We start from the raw sequence: 18261 nt of genomic DNA, 5'->3' as shown, positions 1-18261 counted from the left end.
CTCTCTCACCCTCTCTCGACCTGGATTCTCTGATGTGAAGGATGTGTTAACCTGGGTTCCCAGGGTCCTGAGAAGATGAAGCTTTAAGAGTCACAGTACATTAGCAAAGAAAATGTGACCCCAAAAGACCCTGGTTTCCAGCCCTGCAAGTGACTCCCTTTCATGATGTCTCTGGGCCTCAGCACCTCAAAGCTGAGCACTCACTCCTACCAGGAGGCTAAGCAAGGGAAACAGCCACTAGCACATGCATCCTGTAGAGGGACGGCTGCCAAGACTCGGGCTGCATAGGGATGGTGGTGGGCACACTCACTGGTCCGCTGCTGCTTCCGCTTCATGTCCTCCTCCTGCTTATGGTCTGCTGCCTCAGCATCAAAATCATAGTAGGTGTCCTTGGGCAGTTTCCACTCGTTGTTCCTGTCCATGAGGTCTGAGGTACGGCAGGTCAGGTCTGCACTAAACTTCTCGATGTCAATCTTCATTATGCGGCAGTGAACAGTCATTCCCACCTAGATCCACAGAACATTTGAGCTGGAAGGGACAAAGGTGATCTAGCCCGATGCCCTATTTTATATATAAGAAAACCGAAGTCCAGGCAGAAAGCTGGAGTGACTTGCCCAAAGCCAGCCAGCTACTGAGTGGCAGATTAGGAGTTCAGGGTTGAGTCTGGTCTACTGACTATAGGCTGAGTCCTGCACTGATGCCTTCCACTCTAGGCAGGAAAACCAACTGGAGCCTACTGGGATCTATCCTGTCACTGGCACTATTCCCTTTTCCCATAAAGTTGCCTAATTACTGCTTCCAGGGTGCCAACAAAGTCTGCCTGCCCTTTTTGGAGGGGAAGCAAAATAGCTGTTTTGGGGTTAGCCTGGTGGCGTAGTGGTTAAGTTCACGTGCTCTACTTCAGTGGCCCAGGGTTTGCAGGTTCAGATCCCAGGTGTGGACCTAGACACTGCTCACCAAGCTATGCCCTGGTGGCGTCCCACATACAGAACAGAGGAAGACTGGCATGGATGTTAGCTGAGGGACAATCTTCCTCAAGCAAAAAGAGGAAAATTGGCAACAGATGTTAGCTCAGGGCCAATCTTCCTTAGCAAAAAAAAAAAAAAGGGGCTGTTTTCTGTACCTTACCCGACTTAAGCCCTTCTGTCTAAACAGTGGCAAAAGCCAATCACCATGCATAGTTTTCCTTTTGAAAATCTCTCTAGCTTCATTTATTAGGAATGTCTTTCCCTGGCTTTCTGAAGTCCACAGTTCTCAGGGGTTCACAATACTTAGAAGCAGAGAATTTGACAGATCTAGTACCAGTCATGTCACAAACTACCTGTGTGATCCTGGAAAAGGCAGGGACTTGAATTTCCCTGAAGATAAAAGGTAGTAATTCCTTCCCTATCGAATTGGGAGATTAGAGACAAAATATGTAAATGTCAAGTGCTGGTATCTAGTGGGCACATAATAAATGGCAGCTATGGTAGGAGAATACCAGAACCAAAAGGGAGCTTAGAGATTTACTCCAAACCCACTATTTGAATGTTCCTTCTACGTCATCTAGTTTTGCCTGTAGCACAGGGGCTATGCCATACATTCTTTTCCACTTCCTAGAGCAGCACTGCCTGGCTTTGGTAGAACAGGCAGAGCCTGTCTGTTTTGCAGCATGTAATACTGGGCCCAGCTTCCTGCCTGTTGGACTAAACCACAGCTTCCCACACAGGAAGAGAGAGCCATCTCCCAAAGGGCTGGCAACTGGATGAAATTTCACAAAGGCAGTGAACAAAAGCTGCTACTCATTCAGATGCTTCTTGCCCTGGCTTCTTTCAACTAGTTATAAATCCTTCTGAAACTCTCTCCCGAGACCAGCAGCTATTGAGAATAGAGCCTAATTTCTCGCGGGGACAGCCCAAACTCAAAGAGCCCAATTTGGGCAGCTGAAAACTGCACTAGATGCCTTAGTCCAGTCATTCATCTACCTTCACTCGTTCCTCTGGCCGCTTTACCACTTTGTCACTGAGGAATTTGGTAGGGATGAAGCCGGTGACACCATTGTCTAGTCGTGTTTTGACACCGATGGCCTGGCCTGGGCATGAACCGCTGTCAAAGTGGTTCCAGACCTAAAGAGGGCATCAGGGCAGGAGTTTGATAATTAAGATTCTGGAGATCACACATTCAGAAACGAGCTGCCGGGGTGTTGTAATTTATTTTACCATTGACGTCTGACCTCAAGGTCTGAAAATACAATGACTTAGCCACCCACCAACACAGAATTTGAACATCCCCAACGTTCTCTGACTCATAAATGATGTTTGGCATCACCAGCCATCAGATCAATCTTTTATGTTAATCTAATCTATACATCCCTCTAGCTACAACTGAGGCCCCTCCCTCCCATTTTATTCTGACCTTGTGGGCATAAGAAATGTCTCTGTCAATTCAGTGAACCAGGCACCCCACGTCGGCTTTCTTACATGCTGGACTAATCCCACCAACTACTTTTAGTGGGTCAAGTTGTGAAATTCTCTTTTACAATCTGCCTAATAGCATGTGAAGACCCAGAAAAAGATTTCAGGGTGGCTTTAATGACTTCTGACCATCAGAAAGACAGATGATGTCTAGAAGAATGTGGGAAAAATTAAAATGTGTGTGGAGAATGAAAAAATTGAGGAAAGCCTACAGATACACCTTCTAATAGCATAGGAATACCATGCATACCCTGTAGGTAAGAAAAGTATGTCCTCATGTCTCTAATCTGGTTGAGCTAGATTCCCAGAGAATGGGAAACAAGGGTTAAAGGCTGACCCAGAATAGAAAAAAGCACACGGATCACTTCTGCCCAGCACAAGGAGAGACTTCATGTTAAACCTGTGTGTTCCAGCCTTCTTTCTTGTTGGTGTATTCATGTGGTAAGAGCGTGACCTAAAATATACCCATTCCCGACTCCTTTCTAGGGCAGTGAGACCATTCAATTAAAGAAATTCAGTGACCACAATAGCAACACTGCAGCACGCACCTCGCTCAGTTCAGGGAAATTGTCCTGCTGACAGAAGGGGCACTGCCATAGCCCTGTCTCATCATTGCGGATTGCCTGGTCATAGCTCTCACCCTGTGGACGCCTGTGGGCGATGCCAGTGACATTGCAGATGATGAGCTTTCCTGGAGAAAGGGGAGAGGAGGACAAGGAAGGGAAGAAGAGAATGAAGAGCTGGCTAAGAGATCTAGAGAGGCAACTCCTTCCCACCAACCTTTAGTGACAGACCATCTGCCCAATAGCATCTCCACTGATTTCCCTCACATTCTTGAGAAGGGAGATCTCCGCGATTTGACAACAGAGGAAAATGAGGCCTATAAGAGTGACTCCACAGAGATCCCGCAGTAGCAGGTTAAAAGCATACTTTGACCTTGAACTCAGCCTTGAGTTCCAGTCTAGGGCTCTATACTTTTTAAAAGCTCCCCTGGTCATTCCCACCTAGGGTACAAACCTGCCTCATTCTGTTGGCATTGCTGCTTGGTTTGAATGTATATGGTAAATGCATTCCCCGCCCCTACACATCCTTCTCCGACTGGAAAACAGACCCAGAAGTTACCGATGTAGAAGGTTTCTGGTGTTTCTTTGGTTAACATATTGAAGATTTCCTCTGTGTTGGGAGAGCGGTAGGCTGTCCGCAGATCCTTATATCGACAGCTCAGCTCTGCCCGGATGTCGTAGAGGGTGATGTGTTTGTCACCATAGCCCTGGGGAAGAAGCCCATCAGAAAAAGCCTTGTAACTCCTCCCCAACCCGAGCCACAAGGGGTTTCAACGAAAGGAGTATGCCAGGGATTTTCTTCTTTCCCTTTAACATTTACTAGAGGAGATTTTCAAACTTTTTCTTAGCCACGCAACACTGATCTATAATAAAAAAGCTTCATGGAACCCCAATGTGTAAAACAGACAAATGCAAAGATGTGCTGTTGGAAAGGAGGAAAGAGGGCCTAGAAGGATACTACTGACACCCTCCCAGTTTCCTCCCACTCCCCACAGTGACTGCAGCAGTCTCTAAGACTTCCTTGGCTCCTCCTTAAGGAGGAAAACTTCCATGAGAAACCTAGTATAGCATGAGGAAAGAAAAGAGAGATTCAAATCCCCTACACTAAGAGCATCAAGGGTTTCTCTGGAGCCTTGCTGCCCTAGTTTCTTCTCAACTTGGTATGGTTTCCATGCCAGGCCTTCTACACTGTTGCCCACCTGCCTCTCCAGTTCTTCCGCAAAGGCATCAAGGTCCAGGTCCTTGAGTCGCTCTGGGTTTTCCAAGATTTCTTCAAGGGCTCCTGCAGGGTTGGCATCCTCAGCTGATTCATCATATTCTAGAGCATCCACTGCCATCTTCCTAGCCCATTCATAGGTCTCAGGGTGGACTCGGGAACCGTCAAGGACTTCTATATATGAATCAGTGCTGAAGGAAAGGTAGAAAAGGGGCAAGGATATAGAACGAGAAGGTTCTAGTAACAACCCAAATGTCCACCAATGGGGAACTGGTTAAATAAATTAGGGTACCTTCATAAAATGGAATACTATACAGCCATTCAAAAGAATGAGGTAGATCTATGTGTGCTGACATGGAAAGATGGCCACGATATATTGATACGTGAAAAATGCACTGCAAAACACTATGAACCGTATGATCCCATTTTTGTAGTAAATGGGTAGTTAGTAAATGCATAGCAAAAATAAAATTTAGAAAAGTTGTAGTATACATCAAATTGTTATGGTAGTTATCTCTGGGGGGTGGGATTATGGGGGACTTCCACTTTCTGCATAATATTTCTATATGTTGAATTTTATATAATGAACTTATACGAGTCTTACAATAACATAAAACAAGGAGGGGGAAAAGACCTCTGAGAATTTGCTGACAGCTATTTTCCCCCATAAAGCCTTCCCAGGCTGGTCTTGCCCGTGCACTCACATGGACCTATGTTATTCGTGGAGTGTTACAGCAAAGCTGGGTGGAAAATGAAGTTTTAGAACTTGAAGCCTATTTCCCCACTGATTTCCATTACTGAATGAGGAGCTATGTGCCCGTGGAAAAGATCCTCCAAAGACTGAGTTGATAACTTCTGGAGAGGAAGAGGTCAATAGTGAAGTCCAAAGTCCAAGTGAATAGAACTTTCTCTCAATAACATCATCTCAAAACACACCGAATCTCTCTTGCCCTTCCTTATCTCCTTAGACCCCCACTCCTTTTCCATTGCCCCTGCTATCCCCACCCTTATCTAGCCACGACAAGCCATAAAAACAGACCAAGTTTGTGTTTACTGAACAAAGTCTTATGTTTTCTGTCTTTAATTTGTAAACTAAGTTGATTATTTTTATGTTTCCCTCACAAAAAAGCTTCGCGTAATTGAACCGATCTTTTCCATAGGTCAGAGGCTCTTGACTGAATAAAGATTCCTCACCTTTGCTTTAAAACAATTCCTAATTTAAAGAGCTTGTGGCCGTTTGACAGCCCTAATCCCCTGAATCCCCAAAGCAAAACCCAAGGGAATTCCTCCTGGCCCACCCAGGCAGAGGGCATCACCTGTCCCCCAGGGAGGCTGTGTCAATCTTGAGGAAGCCAGCACAATTCATGAAGACTTTGGGACCCATGTGGCACATGGTGACCAGCTGGGTCCGGCTCTCGAGCCTGGTGTTGTTCTGCTTCAGGATCTAGGAGAGAGGCCTGGAGTGAGCCAGAGTAGGAGACAGGGCCCACTTCCCAAGACTGCTTTTAGGTTTCTGGGAAACCTCCACGATGAGAACTCTGTCCCCATGCCCCAGTACCAAACTGAGCACTACATCATAGTATCTGCTACTAAAAAATTATTTTAATGAACTATATTATACCTACCAAAGGCAATATATAACTAACTTAAGGCTTAAAAGTTAATGATAAAATATATACTCAAGTACCCATTACTCATCTTAAGAAAAAGAATATTACCAATACTTCTGAAGCTCCCTGCATGCTCCCTTCTCTGATTGAAACCTTTTTTCTCCTCACTGGAAAAAACCACTATCCCGAGGTTTGTGTCTAGTATGCTCTTGCTTTCTTCCATCTGTTTTAAATCATGACTTATTGCTCTCTTCCATGAGCCACTATAGTACAGTAGTGAAGAGTATAGCTGCGGCCACCTGGGTCTGAAGTCTGACTCTCACTAGCTGGATGACTCTGGACAAGTCCCTCTATGTCTCTGACCTTGGTCTTCCTGTCAAATCATATTGGCATAGTGTAAAGGCTCAACGAAATGGGAACTTTTCTTATTTTCTGACTCAATCCAATCCTACCTTCAGGAGATGGGTCCCTTTCCGAGGTCCCAGGCCACAGACATACTGGATTAAGGCCTGGCTGTAAGGGTGGGCAATGGCACGATTGACATCGACCCCAACCTCATTAACTCGGTTGATAAATTCACAGTACAAGGCGTTGAGCAGCTCCTCTTTCACCACATGCTCCTGTTGAAATATAGCAGGGAGAGGGATAAGGTTACCGTGCCCTTCTGCCCACCCAGGCCTGCCTGTCAAATCCTACTCACCTGCAAGGGGTGAAACTTGAGACACAGGATGTCTTCATCAGAGCTGCACACCTGGGCAAATTCAATCAGAGGATCTTGGATGCGCCGAGCCAGGGAGACAGCCTGTCTCAGCACTGGGGGGTAATCCCGGAACTCTGCCTAGAGTCAAAAGAGGGTCAGCAAGGCAATGAAGTCCCCTCGGCTCCAACAGCAAGAGAAAATCCAAACCATTCTGGCTTTAAGTCATTTTTTTCTTCTCCTCTGAGATCATGTTTCCTGGGACCAATTTAATCTCTGGGGCTCCAGTCTGAACCATGACAGGCAAAATGGAAAACCTCTGCATGGGTAAGTGAACAGAGCAGTCCTGTGCCCCTGATAACCTCTGTCCCCTAGTAAATCTCCCTAGGATTGACAGCTCTGGCCTGTGCAAGTTCAAAGGGTGGGGCTCCGGCATTACCTCCGATTTCTTGCTGTTCATATAGAGAATGGCCAACTCGTTGTCAACCAGCTCCACCCCAATAGAGGACAGCTGTTGGCCCTGGTCCAGCTCATGCACAATGCGCTTCACATCCTCAATCAACATCTGCGCGTCCCTGGAGGGATAAGGGGTATTGGTCAGGGCTATTTCTGGATAGTTTCTCAGGGAGGGACAGTGTCATGGCTGGGATGGGGGAGGAAAGAACTTTGAAGACAAAGAGGTACAACATCCCCAGTGATATCACCTGGGGATGAGGATATTATCAGGACTCTCCACAGACCTATACCCACTCTGTTATAGGCATGTGCCAGATTCAACAATAAGGGATGAGTGACTTTAAACCAGGTCTAGCCCAATCCCCTGGTGCCCTACCTGTTCTCTCCTGCAACTGTCACCACGTGAGGCTTTTTATTCAGAAGAAATTTCTTTAGGGTTTCAATGTCTTGAGCCTGGATTGAAAGAAAATTGGAGCTGAATGGCTCTGAGGATAAGGAGATTTCAAGTAGTTCTCACTTGCCAAGTAGCTTGAGACTTTACAAGACCAGAGAACAATAAGCTCCAAGTTAGACATAATGCATCACATGTTGTCTAACTGGAACAGAAAACAAGGAAGGGAACTAGGACCTCTGGGTTGAGTATTACACATCTGTCAATATTTTCTAAGATTATTATACTTCTGGCTTATATGTGGGTTGTGGTTAACTAAACATACTTGAGTCTTTTTAACATAAACCAGTGCCTGGCAGTCAGGACTATTCTTTTCCTTTTATTTTTTTGCTGGGAAAGAGTCACCCAGAGCTAACATCTGTTGCCAATCTTCCTTTTTTTCCCCTCCTCAAAGCCCCAGTACACAATTGCATATTCTAACTGTCGGTCCTTCTAGTTTTTCTATGTGAGCCCCTGCCACAGCATGACTACTGACAGACGAGTGGTGTGGTTCTGCACCTGGGAACTGAACTCGGCCACCCAAGTAGAGCACACCAAACTTTAACCACTAGGCCATCAGGGCTGGCTCAGGATTATTCTGATCTCCACTTTAAGATTTTTCTTTCTTTTTTTTTTGGAGTTATTTGTTAAAAATTACTTTTTAGATTGGGGTGCTCTCAACAAAATTGAAAGGTACCATTAAGTTAAAAAAACCCAAAAGCATGTACATGATATGAATTCAAATTCCTCTTTCCTTGGAAAAAGAAATGCTGAAAGGCTAAAGCAGGGAAAAGGCTGGCTTAATGCCTCAGTAGCTTTCAGCTCCTGGAACACGCTGACCTAGATGCTGTTAAGAACAGAGACAGTGATGGCAGCTCCCAGAAGTACACAAGGCCTAGGCTTTAAGCCAGAAACAAATTCTGCACGAGAATGTGAGTGCCATCTACTGCCTATGGGAGTGAGACTTATCTCAGGGCTTGAGGGGGTCAGAGACAATCAGGGTCTTGCATGGGATATTGCTTAGACATAAACAATTATCCCCACTTGGTACACTTGGAAGATGTACACTTGGAAACTCATCCCGGCCACTTGCCTTCTTTTCTCGTTCTTCCTCTCTCCACGCAGTTCGACGTTTGGTAAAATGGGGCAGCCGGAGGAAGTCTGTCACTTCTCCCTCACCATTGACCAAGGCGCAGAACACAGGGTGATCTCTGCCAGCCGGACAGGAAAGGAAAGTGTAATCATCAACAACATGAGGATATAAGTAAGAGACCAATGAGATTAGGAAGACACGTAAGGGGTGATGCCAGGCAGGCAGGAATAGGTAGTTACCTGGCAGAGGAGAAAGCAATGCCTAGAACTCGGATGCCCTTCCCTTGGTTCTCATCCATAAAGTCATCATCTTCCTCCACCTGCTGATCTGGCCGGTAGGGTGCCACCCTTAACCAGTTGTACAGCTTTCGACTACAGGCCTGGGGAGGAGACACACCAGACACTATGGCCATCAAGCTTGCCAAGTGTGCTAAGGAAACAGATGCAGCACACATCTGGAAAGGTTGTATTCATATGTGCACACGTTCCTAGTGACTGGCAGGCTTACAACCTGAAGGCATACCTTGCTTTTGTGAACAGGAGAGTACATAGAGGAGAGCGCTGTAAACAAAGAACGTTTGGATGGGGGAGGGAGTGGGAGGGAAGAGGCTCCTCAAGTTGGGAGGTCTTAGAGTCACCTGCGGCTCTGTTTGCACTCCCTCTCAGATCATGCTCCGCCTGCCCTCAGTGTTTCTACACTAGCTACGGGACTACTATTAAGGGGTCTCATCACTCTCAGCTCTAATCTGGGGAAATCACACAAGTAAAGATCGTGAGTTTCCATCTTCACCTTTATGACATATTCTTTGGCTTCGGCCAGCAGTTTGTTCTTGAGCTCTTTGGCCATCTGCACGTAGAGGAACTGCTGCAAAGCTCGCTCGATGGCCATGGTGCGCTGCCGGTTCCACTCCTGCACCTGGTGGCTGAACTCATCTCGGTAGTAAAACTGCTTGATCTCTTCGAAATATGTCTGGTCATTGCCATAGCTGAGGAGAGACAACACTGTGGTCCGGGATGGAGAAAAGGTGATGCCCAAACATCCATGAACACTGTGAGCGAGCCAAGGACAATGGCTTGCTTAATTCTGAAATAGTGGTTCACATTCCTGAGTGACCCCTCCCTCCAAAAGACTCCTCACCAAGCCCTCCCCAAAGAGCCCTCACTCCAGAGCTTTGCTTACCCTTCTACCCCCTTCATATCTATGCTGATGTCAATGATGAGCAGCCCTTCATCTTCAGCTAGGCATATCTTGAGGAACTGGTCATCTCTCAGTTCCTTAACAGGCTTGTTCTTTAAGTACTTGAAGGAGTAAGCATAGTGGGCCTCATCCACATCCTGTACACATCAAGAGGGAACCATTAGCCTATGGATAGGCTGGGCTTGACCCTGGGAGAAAAGACACCCTCTCTGCTCTCAGGCAGACAGCTCAGCTAAATGTGAAGCAAGAAACTCAGTTCAATCAGAGAGCTGGGCCACATGTTGGATCAAAGCCCTTCACCTGGCTCACCTTTCTACCTTTCTTGGTGGGGGTTATATTTAGCTTGGCTCTCTCCTGGAAAGTCTGCCTCAGCACCTGCCGGACAAGTGGCTCTCGAGCAATCTGCAGGGCTACCATGTAGCGGGCACCTTCCAGCACAGCTTCCGGTGTAGGGAACTGACTGTGGGGAAAATGGAGGAGCTGCAGCATGAGGGCGTCTTTGCCCTCAGGCGCCTCCTCCTGCCAGCCAGCTGATACATGCCTACCTGCAAACATAATCCTTGGCCAGCTCCAAGGGCTCCGCAGGAAACTGCTCTGTCTCATGCCGCTGATAGCTGTCCCGGAGGTTCTCCCCAAACTGCTCAGGAGTAAGCCCAAACTTTTTGGCCAGCCCATCTAACATGAACAGGAGAGTGAACGGTAAGGCAACAGCTAGAGTAACAAATCTCTTGGCTCTGAGAGTCTAGAGCAGCACTTCTGGGCTCTAGGTTTTAAAGGGGTCATGAATGAGCAGGACCAGGACATCTTACAAAGAAAGAAAAAACTGACTTTAAACACCTGATGGGCTGTTATGAGGCAGAAGAAACAGAAATTTTCTATGTGACTTCTGGGCTCAGAACTAAGGTGGAAGCTACAGTTTAATAAAAGAACTTCCCAAAGGTAGGACAGACTGACTCCCTCCCCCTGATATATGAGTTTCCCATTTCTTCAGGAATTTTGGGAGAAGCTGGACCATTATTGCTGGGTGGGTGTGGGTCATGGGAGCAAGTGTTCAGAATCATATTGGTGATTCACTCAGATGTCCTTTAAGTCCTCTTCTGACCTACCAGTGACTATCAGAGAACCTCCCTTGCTCAAGGCTGGAATGCTCAGATCACAACGCAGCTAGCTTTTACCTAGCCCAGCACTCTGGCAAATGGTGTACATGTCTCGGCGAGAAGCCTGTTTGAGCTCCGGCCCTCTCTGTTCCTCATCTTCTGCTTCCTCACCTTCACCTGGCAAGAAAACATGAGTTAGTGCTCTAGTTTCCAATTACTCCCGAGGATCCAACACATGTAGAGAAGCCCCAAAGGGCACTCAGCCAAGGGCATCCTTGGAAATGCCATGGCCATCAAGCCTCCTCGGTTTTCTTTTCCAGCACTCACCTTCCTCATCTCCCTCTTCTCTTACACGCTTCAGCTTCTTGCGGCTGGCCTTGGCAGCATTCTGCATCTTGGGGATGTCACGACCATAATAAAGCAGGAAATGGTTGTAGACATCTTTCAGCTCATCCATTGACTGCACATCCTTGAGCCTGGAGGGAAGAGACATAAGACCTCAACTGTCACTGAGGAAGGGAGTATCCCAGTTCTGCTCCAAGAGGTCCAATTCCCGTAAAGCAAAATCCCAACTAGGATGAGTGCCTGTATTCTCCAATTATTAGAGACTCATAATGGCCCCAGATCATTGACTTAAGGGAACCAAGATATCTTAAACAAAGAATAAGTCAAACAAATGGCGGTTGGTGGTTGTTAGAAATGGAAACAAAAGGGGAGAAGCAGACAAGGCAACGTGTGTCTAGCATGGTTCAGAGTCCTTGAGACGGTCCTTGTCCCTTCATGACACTGGCCACTAAAATCATCTGCTCCCCTCCCACACCCTGCTGTGATTCCAGGCTCACCAAGCTACTTTCTGGTTATAATTTGGTTTCCCATCTAACTTTATACACAGAGAATATACAGATCAGCAAACATGAATATCTGACCCTTTTAACCTTTTATACCAATGTGGATAACCAATATGAATCTTCCGGTAACAAAGGTAACTTTTGATGTGTTGACAAATTGAGTTTCTAAGGGATAGGAGCTCTGCTGAGAATTTTGCAAGGTTATGCTGCTCCTGCGGGGCCTCCCCTGGTCTGAGGGCTTTCTGTAATGGAATAAACCCCGCATATGCTACCTTTCCATGTCGGTGGTGTCCAGAGCCCGGATGCCATCAGCAAGGGGTTTGTCAGGGTCAGCAGAGATTTGCTCGTACTGATAAGCCTGCATCTTCTCAAACAGCCGTGTTAGGTTCTCTTTGCGGATCCTCAGCTGGGTCCACTGGGACAGGACAGGGCAGGAGTAAGGGCTGGTGTTCAGCCTTGGATACCCAAGGCTGCTTTGGTCCTTACCAGGAAACCCTGTGAGAAGCTTGACAGGCCTGGGGGTTTTGGGCTGCCATCTAATACATATAGGAAAGCTTGGGCCCTAGTAGTGGTGGTGGCCAATCCAGCCCTCAACCCCATGGGGGGCATGGATCCATATTACCTTTTCATCCCACTGCCACACCCTCCACAGGTCATTAATGTGCAACTCAGGCTCCACATACTCCTTTCGGTAGAAGGCAATAAAAGGCACCTAGGGTGGCAAAGAGATTGCAGTCAACCAGAGAGGAAAAGTTTGCAAGGATCCCCTTTGCCAATTACTCCCCGTTTATCCTGGAGGGATAAACACTCCAGGAACTTTCACAGTTGCAGGCTTGGCCTCCTTCACAGGCCTATCCAGGGCACACGCTCTCCCCAACAGGGGAGGATAATGCTATAGACAGGATAGCATCATTCTCTTGATCACTAGCATCTCCCTGGGTCTTCACATTTCTTGAGTCAAGAGACCACTGCTGAAGACAGGAGAAGGGGGCTCCCCACCTGACTTAGGAAGCTACCTTTTCCTTCATCCCTGAGCTGAATTTCTAACCAATCAGCCACTAGAGCTTGAGGTGCTACCTCAAAATGCTGATTTCGCATGAAGCCCAGGGCCTCTTTAATCTTCTGAATTGTGCTGGGCCCTTTTCGACTGAACGTGCTGGTTGGCTGCCCTCGGTCTAGGTAATCACAGCTTTCCTATAGTCAGAAGAAAAAAGGAACAGCAACAACACTGTTACTTGCCTTGTCTTAGAACACATCAAACTGTTTCAAGTTACAGGATGACCTCAATCAGATGAAATCTAGAAAAATCTCTCTCATATATCTGCACGTATACATAATGCTGTGTACATGGCACACAGATGTTTGGGACAGGGGAGGAGCAGCTCCTCACCTTGATGAAGTGGCTTCCGGTTCATTCAAAATGTAAGGATATTTTTTTGGGTACCTGAAGAGAAATGGTTGGTGTGGCAAAAGCATTCCTGTAGATCCAGTCAGCTTCTTCTTCTAGTTCATCATCTTCAGCCCCCTTGACTGGGATGGAGCGAAGCTGCACAGGATAAGACAACAGAGTGAGACTGACTTTATCCTGTATCCCACGTAAAACGTACACCACTTCTGGACAAAAGCATATGCCCCACAGACACACATTTCCAGAACCTGGAAGAGCAGCATCCTGGTAAGAAGTAGGCACTTCATATATTTACTTAAGAAAGAGTGCCATTTCAAGAACCATAAGCAGCATGAGTCTATCTTCCCTCCTATAAGGGCTGGACTCCTTGTACCCTGCAGTCAGATGGGGTTCAAAGCCGACTTTCTAGATACCATTCGACATCAGACTATTTCTCTGCTACAACCTTTGCAGCAAGGAGGCTCAGGGCAGCTGATGACAGATCGGCAGAAGGACAGAGGCAGGTGGTTTCTTACCTGGAACCTCTCAGGCAGGTCAGTGGCTCGGATTTCATTGTCCTGATCTGTGAGGTGGCTGCTTTCCAGCTCACTGGGTTCATACATCTCAAAGATGCTCCTGCGGCTCACACGTTTCTTGGTGGTCTTCTTGGGGCGCACTCGGATCTCACCCTCAGCCTCATCATCCTCATACTCATACTCTTCCTCCAGTTCTTCATCGTACTCATTGTATTTCTCAAATTCATCATAGTCAAAGTCCACACCAAAAATCTCCTGAGCTTCTTGCAGGGCCCTGCGGGTAAGAGCAAGAGGCAGTTGGCCCAGGTTCTGGTGAGAAGAGAGAAATGCAACCCCTGCACAGATACTTTACTTGCCAGAAGGGAACTAGGAAAGCTAAGAGAGAGGTACATAAAAAAGGCATATTCACTATGGTATAAAGGCTTATCTGGGAGATATTTCTGGGAAACTATTATTTATGGGGGATAAAAAAGCCCATCTTTGGCACATGCCAGTGACAGGGATCAAACAGCAACAGGGAAGATGGATCCATATCCTGCTCAGTGAATCCATCTTCTGCTAAGGCATTACAGTATTCCTTTAAAGCAAAAGCTTTCTTCCAATAAAAATATATTTAGAAGGCCAATATATAAACACATAAAGATGGAGCTGCATGTGGAAGAGGGAGCCTGGAGGCTTGCCCATATGCGACTCCACCCTAATCCCATAGTGCCCCTAGAATGCAGAGAGCTCTCAGGAATTTTAAGAGCAGTCTGAAATTGCTGCCGAGTAAAGGTTATTTGAGGTAGAGACGCAAAATGGCTGAGAGCTGGGAATGTTCCATTTTTGGCAGAGGCTTCTGACCTCCTCCTTCCTGACTGGGTCCACTCAAATGCCTTTATCACCACCTTGTATCAGACCCCACTCACGCATCTGTGTATCCGGGAAGCTTTTTCCTCCACTTAGGTTTTTTCAGAGGCTGTCCATCATCATCCACAATGAAGTCGTCAATGTCTAGGTAGGGATGGGAGAGATTAGTGCTCAAAGGCAGGGGATGAGCCAGGAATGAATGGTTTTAGTTCCTACTATATGAGTAGCCAGTGAGGAGAAGAGTAGAGAGGCTCCTGAAAAGTAACTTCTTTGTGTCAAATGCTGGGAGCCTACAGTTGCGGAATGGTTTCTCATCCTATTCCCAGGGGCTAGGAAATACCAACACCCACCCAAATATTGGGTTCCCTGGCTGATGCCACATACCTGACTCTTCATCATCTTCCTCCTCCTCCTCTGGAGGAGCCATGGGGGCCTCCACAGCCTCCTGCCCTTCTTCCCCTTCCCCATCCTGGAAGATTTCCTCTGCAATAGCCTCTTTTTCATGTTCCTCCTTGCCATATTCCTCCTCATCGTCATCCTCGTCATCTGACATTTTTTTGACACGTCGGTACTTTTGCTAGGGGTGGGAAAACCTGCCTCATCAGGGTCTGAGTGTACTGGCATAAGGATGCCTGCTCTCCAGTCTTAGTCCCATTTTCCCACCAGTCACGCTGACCAATGGAGAGGAAAAGAGCACATTAAGTGATGTTCTTTCAGCCCCAAGGCCCACCACTGAAACTTTGATAAGCCTTTCTCTGAGAGGCATCCAGATACAGGATGCAACTCTAGGCTCCACAGCACAAGGATACTGAGCAATTGCCTCTTCTCTGATGTTCCCCAAACTGTTCCGGATGTGCCTCCTCCCCCAAGAATCAATGAATTTCAAGGGCTTTTTCTTTCACTCACAAGGACAGAGATAAAGAAATGATACTTACTCCTCTTTTGACTTTGACACCCAAATTCTCCTCAATGAGGTCAAAATCATCATCCTCCAGGCGGTCGTCAAAAGATGCTGGAGAAAACAAAGTGTTATCCCTGATGATGGAGAGGACCCATCTCCACTGCAACTTCCACCCCAGCCTCACTTGACCTGAGGAGAGACTACTCACTGCGTTTTCTCTTCTTGTGGCCAACATCATCTTCTGAATCCCCAGAGTCACTACCCTCATCCTCCTCCCCTTCATCTTCATCGTCATCATCATTGATAAAGCCTTTCAGGTTGCCTTGCTCATCCTGATCATCTAGGTTCTCCTCTTCCTCCTCCTCATCTGGAAAGCAAGCATGTTTGAGGCATGGAGTTTGGGAAACAGGCTAAGGGTGGGGCAGGGCCACGTGCTTAACTGTGATCCTCCATCTGCTCTGAACCTAATGACCTGGGTGTCATGTTAACTCTTCTGCCTCATCTACAAATGCAAAAACATGACCATTGACTTAAGAGCAGCAGCATCTGGAAAGGACTCTCTCTTTTCTACATGCACCATCTGTCTTTAGGCAAGATGATCTTCCAAATTACTTTGGTTCTTCCAAATCATTACTACAGGCTTTATAGCCACCAACAACCTTTGTTTTCCTCTCAGTTTATAAACTCAGCAGCTATATTCCTTCTTTCATCCATAATTCTTTTGACAAAACTTACATTTCCCTTTCCACCTTTAAAGCCATTTCATTGTTCTACTCTGATGATGATCCTAATGGTGGGGTTTGGCCAGAGAAATAAGCAACTGGGTGCATAAATACCCACACTGCTAGGTCTCTAAAAGAGGGAAACATTACACATGTATTAATTTATTGGTTTATTGTCTGTCCCCTCCCACTAATGTAAACTATAATAGCAAGATCTTTATTTCGTATTCCTAGTTCTAGGCACAGTGCCTGGTATACAGGAGAAAGATGTTCAGTAAATATTTTCTATGAATGACTAAAAATTCTCAAGCTGGTACCTCATGTGTGATAACTTCTGTGCTCAGCCTGAGCCTCTCATCAGCAAGAATCCAACTATCCAAAGCTTAGCAATAGTGGGGAGAAGCTTGAGGCTGGGGCCTCCTCACCGTCATCCTCCTCTTCCACAAATTTCTTGGTGACCCGGGACACCACTTCGCCTTCATCGTTGTATTCTTCCTCTGACTCCTCAGCCTCGCTTTCCACAAAATCAGACATTGCTGCAGCTTCTCACAGCCTGCCTGAAGAAGAGAAGGGAATGAAGAAAGATGGGGATAAAAAATGAGACACATGGCATAACCAGAAGGACCTACAATTAGAATATACAACTACGTACTGGGGGGCTTTAGGGAGAAGAAAAGAAGAAAAAAAAAAAAGACTGACAACAGATGTTAGCTCAGGTGCCAACCTTTAAGAAAAAAAGAGACACATGACTTTACAGAGGGCTCTTAAACCTTTCTACAAACAGCCTTTTAGCCACATGCCACTGCTTTGCCCACTCAATCACTTCCACCTGGGGAGAAGAGGGTATGAATCAGATGGTTCTGTCTCTTCCATCTTCCATTGCTCCCACAGTTACTCCTCTCATGTGTACCTTTAAAGGGTGATTACATATACTGGACTTCTCTACATATACCATCTCACTTTCCAAAGAGTTTTATCTCACTTACCACTTGGGAGCAGGAATGGGCAGAAGAGGAAAGAAATTAGTGTAGGAATAATTATAAGTAGGGATATGGTAGTAGTGAGATTATGTGACTCATAAGAAGTTTAGGAAATAGTAAGTGCCAACTTAATGACAGGCATTTTCATATACTATACCTGGCTATTGGCAGAGCCAAAAGGAAAATCCTATTGAATAGATTAAACATTTCACGAACTTAAGCCCACTTGTGTGAGTACTGGTCAGGAGCATTTAGATGGAGAAGAGGCCTCTTTAGAAACATTAGAACCATAATTCTATTTTTATCATCTACCTCCCTGGCACTTTGAAAACAGTTTGAGAGAGACGTCCATGGCCTACAAAATAAAGGCCAACATAGTTAAACACAAAGATTGTTGGGTTTAAGAGTAGAAATCAAATCCCGGTCCCATCATCTACCAGGTATATAAACTCAAGCAAATTACTGAATGTGTCTGAACATTAATTTCTTCATCTGGACAATGGCAACAGCACTACCTACCTCAAGGGTAGTTGAGAATACTACATGACATGGGGAAAGAACCTATCTTACTGTTTCAATAAATGTTAACTGAGTTTGAATTTGAATCCTGGGCCTAATTTTCCCTAGCATCCTGTAATTATGTGCCAACCAATCCCAACTTTGTCTTCTACTTCCCTGCTTTCAGCCTCATCCAAAGCCTGGAAGTGGCAGCGGAGAACCCAAGAACCATAAAATGGAGTTTCCTGGGTCTGAAACAGGACTTTAAGAAACAGCACACATAACCCAAATCATAACATCAAGATTCCATTCTGGAATCCTGAAGCTGGCAGCTGATAAACTCAGCATCACTCCTCACCCTATCCTGAATTATGGTCCATTGTGTATATGTCCATTTTCCCCACTTAGACTATAAGCTTCCGGAAATTAGAGACCACATCCAATTGAAGGGCTAATAAAAACCATGAAAACATAAATGGCAATATGAGAGGCATTACAAGGCATGTTGTGATTCTGTATCAGAAAGCTATATCCTTATAGGTGCTCTGTACAAAACAGGAACTGCTAAGTATCTGTCAAATAAATTACTTACTTCTTCATATTGTTGCCACCTTCCCAGTGAAAGACGGCAGTGGGACGGGAGAGAAGAGGAGGGTGGCTAAGTGCTACCTGAAATGGTCTGAGCTCTAGAAGGCGCCTTAAGTTCCGTGGCTCTAATTCTCCTGAAA

At 46.1% G+C, this 18261-nt stretch overlaps 1 protein-coding gene across 3 annotated transcripts in view; it reads right to left on the bottom strand.

Annotated features, from left to right (window-relative positions):
• SUPT6H (SPT6 homolog, histone chaperone and transcription elongation factor) overlaps positions 1 to 18261 on the bottom strand; it is a 30512-nt gene that overhangs the window by 5587 nt on the left and 6664 nt on the right. For 2 of the 3 annotated variants that reach the window (XM_001504156.7, XM_014742209.3), the window contains exons 2-29: positions 16481 to 16612; positions 15542 to 15700; positions 15368 to 15444; positions 14817 to 15009; positions 14492 to 14576; positions 13584 to 13857; positions 13105 to 13206; positions 12738 to 12854; positions 12283 to 12372; positions 11933 to 12075; positions 11140 to 11288; positions 10891 to 10989; positions 10261 to 10390; positions 10025 to 10175; positions 9698 to 9852; positions 9308 to 9503; positions 8758 to 8897; positions 8519 to 8636; positions 7372 to 7448; positions 6979 to 7114; positions 6543 to 6680; positions 6295 to 6462; positions 5549 to 5676; positions 4216 to 4423; positions 3576 to 3723; positions 3002 to 3144; positions 1965 to 2105; positions 311 to 506 (exon numbers count right to left, since the gene is read on the bottom strand). In XM_001504156.7, the coding sequence (XP_001504206.1) occupies positions 311 to 506; positions 1965 to 2105; positions 3002 to 3144; positions 3576 to 3723; positions 4216 to 4423; positions 5549 to 5676; positions 6295 to 6462; positions 6543 to 6680; positions 6979 to 7114; positions 7372 to 7448; positions 8519 to 8636; positions 8758 to 8897; positions 9308 to 9503; positions 9698 to 9852; positions 10025 to 10175; positions 10261 to 10390; positions 10891 to 10989; positions 11140 to 11288; positions 11933 to 12075; positions 12283 to 12372; positions 12738 to 12854; positions 13105 to 13206; positions 13584 to 13857; positions 14492 to 14576; positions 14817 to 15009; positions 15368 to 15444; positions 15542 to 15700; positions 16481 to 16589 (3970 nt within the window). In that variant the 5' untranslated portion in view covers positions 16590 to 16612. The remainder of the gene's footprint in view (positions 1 to 310; positions 507 to 1964; positions 2106 to 3001; positions 3145 to 3575; positions 3724 to 4215; positions 4424 to 5548; positions 5677 to 6294; positions 6463 to 6542; positions 6681 to 6978; positions 7115 to 7371; positions 7449 to 8518; positions 8637 to 8757; positions 8898 to 9307; positions 9504 to 9697; positions 9853 to 10024; positions 10176 to 10260; positions 10391 to 10890; positions 10990 to 11139; positions 11289 to 11932; positions 12076 to 12282; positions 12373 to 12737; positions 12855 to 13104; positions 13207 to 13583; positions 13858 to 14491; positions 14577 to 14816; positions 15010 to 15367; positions 15445 to 15541; positions 15701 to 16480; positions 16613 to 18261) is intronic. The other variant, XM_014742214.3, reaches the window with a different exon arrangement.

Source organism: Equus caballus, chromosome 11 (assembly GCF_041296265.1).
Source record: "Equus caballus isolate H_3958 breed thoroughbred chromosome 11, TB-T2T, whole genome shotgun sequence".
NCBI classification, from domain to species: Eukaryota; Metazoa; Chordata; class Mammalia; order Perissodactyla; family Equidae; genus Equus; species Equus caballus.
Note: the sequence above shows the minus strand (reverse complement) of the source record. Positions and strands in the feature narration are given on the sequence as shown.